Source organism: Saccostrea cucullata, unplaced genomic scaffold (genome assembly GCF_032062105.1).
Source record: "Saccostrea cucullata isolate Sc308-1 unplaced genomic scaffold, CSIRO_AGI_Scuc_v1 ctg2157, whole genome shotgun sequence".
NCBI classification, from domain to species: Eukaryota; Metazoa; Mollusca; class Bivalvia; order Ostreida; family Ostreidae; genus Saccostrea; species Saccostrea cuccullata.
This window is the reverse complement of record NW_026937182.1, coordinates 21,983-28,693: the sequence shown is the minus strand read 5'-3', so window position 1 is coordinate 28,693 and position 6,711 is coordinate 21,983. Positions and strand designations below refer to the sequence as shown.

Sequence of the window (6,711 nt, the reverse complement as noted above, 5' to 3'; positions counted from 1 at the left end):
TCTTTATCATTAATTCAAACTGTTCAACTCTCTAGATATTTGATAAATTTAATTTCTCCAGTGTGCAAGTGTCCTAAAACAAGGTTATGGTCACCATCAATACTCAGTCCTCCAGTACCTGGGTGGTCAATATAACGGACAAAGTTACCATCACAGTCTATAATATGAACAATCTCGTTTGAGGTGTCACTTATTAGTATTTGAGTATTGACATCAGTAGTAATATGAGATGGTCTAAACTCTCTGTACTTTGATTGGATGGAGAGGTTGCCAGTATACTTGAATCGTAATCCCCCAGAAGAATTCACTACAACAACTGCCTTCCCAGCACAGTCAGCCACACAGATATCACCATTTCCATTCTCAGTCAGGTGAAGTACAGTTTGACGTACACCAGTAGAAAACAGAGGTTGTCCCTGACTGTCATACTGGATCTTCTGAATTTCTTTATTCCCTGAGTATCTCACCACTCTACTCTGTGTCCTATCTGTGGAACGCATACTCGCTAGTAAATCTCCGTTTACTGCATACCAAAGACCAACAGGAAACCAGTCAGGTGTGTCAAGTAATACCTCCACTTTTTCCCTTGTGTTCTTATACCGGTAAATATTTGTTTTTAGATAAGTTGAAAACACTGGTTTCAGTTGTGAATTAATTGTTAGTGCCCTTACATTATATATTGTTTCAATTGCTTTTAAAATGATTCCATTCCTCCTGTTTATTACTTTGATTTGTGCGTCATCTCCACTGGTCAAGATTTTATCTTTCCCCACACACTGCACACTCCAAAGATTGAACATACCTCCAAAAGGAATCTGCATGGTACCTAGAACCATAGGAACATCCATCATTTTCAGCATTTCAGGTTTTTTCTCCATGTCATCCCCGTTTTGAAGGAAACCGAACATGCCAACAATTTGGTCTTGTTTAACTATACCAGCAATCAACTTTGGACAAGAAAACCTTGGTAGTTCTGGGCCACTTCGAAAATCATTATTTTGTGATTGGTAGTTAAGTATGACCGTGGCATCATTGTCTTTCAGGGTTTCTTTATTCTTTTGGACAATTTGATTAATTTCTTTCTCAACCGAATACTGGTTTTCTTTGTATTTACTTATAACTTCTGTTTTCTGTGCAGTTACTTCCTCTGTGAGTTGAATGCTTGCTTTACGTACCGCTTTACAGAGCTTATCTTCTTGTTCTTTTATGACAGAAAGAACCTTATCAAACTCTGTTGTGGCTGTACTCAAGTTTATGTTTCTGTATTTTGGAACAATTCTATTTTCCAGTTCTTCTGTATCTGATTTGATTTTCTGTTTATGCTCTCGAAGAATATCACTAATATCAGTAAATTCATGTTTTCTGTGCGAGCCCATCATGCACTGAATACAAATTGGTATACTACAATCTTGACAGTATGTCTCGCATCGGTTAATCTTGTGTGTTAGACAAAGAGGTGGAGTAAAAGGGTGCTTTTTCCTGAAAGAGTATCCAACAACTTCATGTTCCCTTGATTTGTCAGCCATGTGTTTTGGTATGCAAGAGAGGCAGAGGTCCACGTGACAAAGATTGCAGTGATGTTCTACAGGGTTTGGACAAAACTGACAGCAAATGATATCCTGTCCTTGTGTGGTGGCCATTTCTGTTGCTAACTGGGAATAATTCAATAAAAATATATTTACCTGTTTGACACACATATATGATGTAAATGTTTAATTTCATTAAATTTCACATTATAAAAAAACTAATTATAATATTTACAATGGGTTTAATTTCGCAAAAAATAATAAATCACGAACATAGCGAAATTAAAACCATCGTGATTTTTTGCCAATCTACAGTATATATGTAAATATAATCATTGAATTTCATATCTTTGTCATTTTATTGCCCGGCATAAATAATTTTCAGATGATTGATTATATTACCAGTTACTTATTAAGAAGATCAGTTTTACAAGCTATAATATCAAATTAATAAAAAAAGTATCATATGGAAATAAAAATAAGATATTAGAATGATGTACATGAAATATGATTTAAAGTATGTATTCATTAACACTGTACTAGAATAGAATACTTACCTGTCAATTCGATATATTAACAAATATTTTACTTTCGTTTTGCTAATGCAATGAATTTTCTGTTAAGTGTATTCATGCAAACCGATGATTTAAATTAAATGGGTCAACATATTTTTGAACCTATAGATAACGAATTCTGCTGTTGTCATTCATTCACAAATTATATACCTTTAAAAAACTTGATCTACGGTGTATATTTACAATGTAATATGGTGGGTTATATACGCACTTTGAAAAATTTTTTCAAAGTGCGTTAAATTTGGGAAAGCTATAACGCACTTTGAAAAAAATAATTTTTTTTCAAAGTGCGTTGATATCGACCATATTGACGCACTTTGAAAAAAAATGTAGATTGATCAATACTCTTACAAATAATCGGTATGATGAATAACAGATCCTGGATGGATGACTTTTTTATGAAGTCACTTCAGGACCTGAGAAGTTGACGTTTCAAATATTTGAGGTTTTGATAAAATAAACGGGAAAAGGGTCTTGAAAAAAAGAGTGAGGATTGTTTAAGATCATTAATTCGTTTCTTTCTTTTCTTTAAATTCTAGTCTTTGATAAGTATATGAAAAGATGTAATTAAAGGGGCACTAATAGAGGACAGCTTAAAGCAAATTAGCATTTATCATAATAGAAAGGGGATAATTTTATTGTTCAAAACAATGAAAATTTTTCTCTCATACGTTTTACTGTACTTCAATTTTTCTAGTTTTCACCTGTTTTAATTAACTCATTTAATATTGAAAGTTTTCAACGTCATACCAATTAGGTAAATACATAATTATATAAATGTTTTGAGTATAGCATAGATATCGAGACTGGGCAATGGGCCAGGGGAGGAGGGGCTTAGCCCCCCACTTATTCTGGAAAGATATATACATCGTATAAGCATTGAAAATGCAGCTTACCCATTTGAGGTTTATGCTCCCCTCCCCCGTTTGTTACCGCGACACCTATATATTCAAAAAATAAAGATTTGGACTGAGGGATCTTAAACCTGTCTTCTTTTTTCGACGGGAGTTAATCAATTCATAAGGTTTTGAAAGATAAATAACAAATAAAATCTTTCCATTACTAAAATATTTAATTTTGTTCAAAGTGCGTTAAGTGTCGCCATGGTAAAATATATTGATGTAGACTCTTAACGCACTTTGAAAAAATTTTTCAAAGTGCGTTGATTTTGTCCCAATTTTAACGCACTTTGAAAAATTTTTTCAAAGTGCGTAATTTTTTCAAAGTGCGTTGCCACAATGGTGGCATAGTTATGCCATCCACATAACTTTTTGTTAACATTGCATACCATGCCAAGTTAAGATAACTACCCAGGTATCTTGTCAAGTTATGATAACTTTCTAGTTTGTCACCAAAATCGACTTGTATCTTGTTTTGTCTATATCTTTTCTAGTCAAGATAAAATATCACATTTGTTGTGATAGTTATCTTGACATGACGAGACAACTTATTCTGCATGATGAATAAAAAGCTATCTCGACAAATGTGATAACTTATCTTGACTGGACAAGATATAAAGTCCATTTTGTTGACTGACGAGAAAGTTTTTATGACTTGACGAGAAAGTTATCTTTATTTGACATGATATGCTATGTTATCAAAAATTTTGTGAATGGCATACTAGTAATTAGATATGCCACCATAATATCCAGATGTATGTTCTGAAATATCCCCTAAGAAGATGTTTATTTTCTTCAGGAAACTTTATTGTTAAAAATTTTGTTCAATCAAGCCAATTGTTGTGCAACCAATGGTGTCTATATATATCAAATTTTACTTTATCTACTTAAAAATGTAAATGTGACTGCAACGTTTTAGTAGTTAGGTTTATCTACAATGTAAACTTATTGTTATAACTCTAATATATTGGTATAAAAACATCAGGCAAGGGCTAGATGTAGACCTGAGAGGCAACAGGAGGAAAGCACAGTCAGGGAACACTGATCACACGGAAAATGACCACATTCAGAATGATCACCACATTACTGTGGTCATTTTACTAATGAAACATATGGAGATAACGAACAATATTCCAGATAAAAAAAATCCATAACACAACACAAAACAGGAGCAGACCACTAACTGATGCTTTTCAGGCTAGAATTGAGCCAGAACCAGACAAGTCAGATAGACATCCGACAACCCCAGAACCATCTAGTGACATTTGGAAATCAGCAGTACTACAGTGATCATCAACAGACAACAAGAGAAAGGAAATATTTGACAATGACAAAATTTTACACAGCGCACTGGTAAGCAAATTCTGCAGAGGAAGATAACATCATTGACTGCGCTAGTATACATTGTAGGAGTTGAAGGCTTTGGAAACAAAGAGAAAATGCAGAGAGGGAGCAAAGGAAAACCAAACAGATGCCAGTATGAGATAAAAAATTAAGAGCAGAGTTCAATGCTCTACCCAAAACAGTCTAGAACAACAAATGAAGATCAGAAAATTGGTCTCAGTGAGCTCTAAAGGTAGTTCTGAGAAAGGAGAGAAACAAACATCAGAATGCAGAGAGAATAAGGAAAGGACAAGAGAGAGGTAAGAAGAGGGCATGAAAAGTTTACAGCAGCCACACAGATTTGCAAAATTAACCCTTGAAGGTGCAAAGCCAGGGACAATGAAGAGCTCTATGGAGGTTGACCGTTCACGGTAGCTCAGTCGGTAGAGCGCTCGCTCCGTGATCGGGAGGTCGTGAGTTCGTATCTCGACCGCGACTGACCTAGTCGATAAAATTAAACACACTTTGAAGAGCAGTGAAAATGTCAGCGGCAGGCGTTGGCACGATAAAGATCCCTCACTGCTCAATGGCCCTGAGAGCCGAGTAAAGGTCTAAATTTGAAGCCCTTCACCGGCATACGGTGACGTCTCCATATGAGTGAAAAATTCTCGAGAGGGACGTTAAACAACATACAATCAATCAATCTATGGAGGTTGAGAACTACTCAGAAGAAACACAAAGAGCAGTGGAAATACCAAAGATGATGTGATCGGAAACAAGAGATACCAGAACCAGAGAAGCAATTGAATGTAAAGAAATCATCGTTAAGAGAAGTGCAAGATATTGTAAAAAGAAAAGTTAGAACATCTTTAGCACCAGGCTCCGGGGCCGAAAAACTAAGACGAACTTACTTTTGATCCCAGTCTCACTTTTTTAAAAAGGGATTAATAGTGGAAAAGTGAGACTTAAATCAAAGGTGACCTTGTCTTAGTTTTTTGGCCCCAGGGCCCGGTCCCAATACTATCCCCAATGAAATCTGTAAGAGATTTCGAAGATTCTTAGACACTTACTGAAGCTATTAAGAGTGGTATGGAGGAAAGGGAAGATTTCATCTTGTTGGCAGAAGGCGGAGGGGTGTTTAATATTAAAGAAGACCCCTTAGGGGATAATCCACATCCGGACAATCTCATTGTAAAATGTGGAGTGTAAAATTTTCTCTGTCCTGACTATAAGGGGATAATCCTCTTCCGGACAATTTCATTGTTAAATGTGGAGTGGAAAATCTGCTCTGTCCTGACTCTAAGGGGATAATCCACTTCCGGACAATCTCATTGTTAAATGTGGAGTGGAAAATCTTTTCTCTCCTCTCCGAGAAGGTGTCCAAGAATCAGTACATATACATGTATATTGATACATCAGTACAGTAAGGAGGAGTATCTAGGTTTTCTGAATGTATTGAACATACTAGCATCATAAAACAATTAATGAAGCAGAAGTCAACAAGGAAGATCTCATGATGGTTTGGTTAGATTTAACAATACCTACGTACGAAATGATCCCACAGAGAAGTCCTTGATCAATATCATATACCAGAGCAGTTCCAGATTATAATCAGAAGTTACTTCAGTGGGATACAATTTCGCTTCACAATGGCCAACTGTTCAACATCTTTGCAGAATCTGTTGAAGGGTATTGTGACATGTTGTACAATGCTTAGGCTTACTGCCATCTCCACCGCCTTAGCTTGTCGGTTTTCTTCCTCTCTGGCTCGGATCTCTTTCTGCACCATGCTACGTACGTCTGTTCTTTGTATCAGTTTCAAAACTGCTTTTTAATGTCCCTTGACCTTACCTTCCCACCGCCAATGTTCCTACAATGTCTTTGTGGCTCAATCCGCTCGCCACCTCTTCTACTGTTCTTTTACTCCAGTTCAAGAAGTGGTTTAGTGTACCATTAAGTTTTACATCAATCGGCTTTTATAGCAAATCGGCCAAACTACATCTTCCTATGACATCAATAGTAGAAGAGCAAGCAAAGCAAGGCTTGTTTTGACTTTAAAAGCTTAGGAGATGATGAGGTAAGATGATCTGGTGTATAAGTACAGACAGGGTGGAAATTGTCAGCAACAGAGGCAGCAGAAGAGGCGGAGAGCAAATTGAGACACAAAGACATTGTAGGAACGGTAGCGGTGGAAAGGCAAGGTCTAGGGACATCCAAAAGCAGCTTTTGGAAGAAGTCTGTTACACGCTCAAACAATAGACTTTATAAGAACAGATGTAACATGGTGCAGAAAGAGATCCGAGACGGAGAGGTAGAAAATCTACAAGCTAAGGCAGTGGAGATGGGAGTCCACGGTGCTTAGAAAATGTGGAAATAGACCAACTGACA

General features: G+C 36.4%; 1 protein-coding gene across 1 annotated transcript; it reads right to left on the bottom strand.

Moving 5' to 3' along the window:
* LOC134247478 (uncharacterized) lies at positions 1–1,682 on the bottom strand. Its single transcript, XM_062729834.1, has one exon. It carries the CDS (start codon positions 1,638–1,640, stop codon positions 24–26), a length of 1,617 nt encoding a protein of 538 aa, XP_062585818.1. The 5' UTR covers positions 1,641–1,682; the 3' UTR covers positions 1–23.
* Between the last annotated feature and the right edge of the window lie 5,029 nt (positions 1,683–6,711).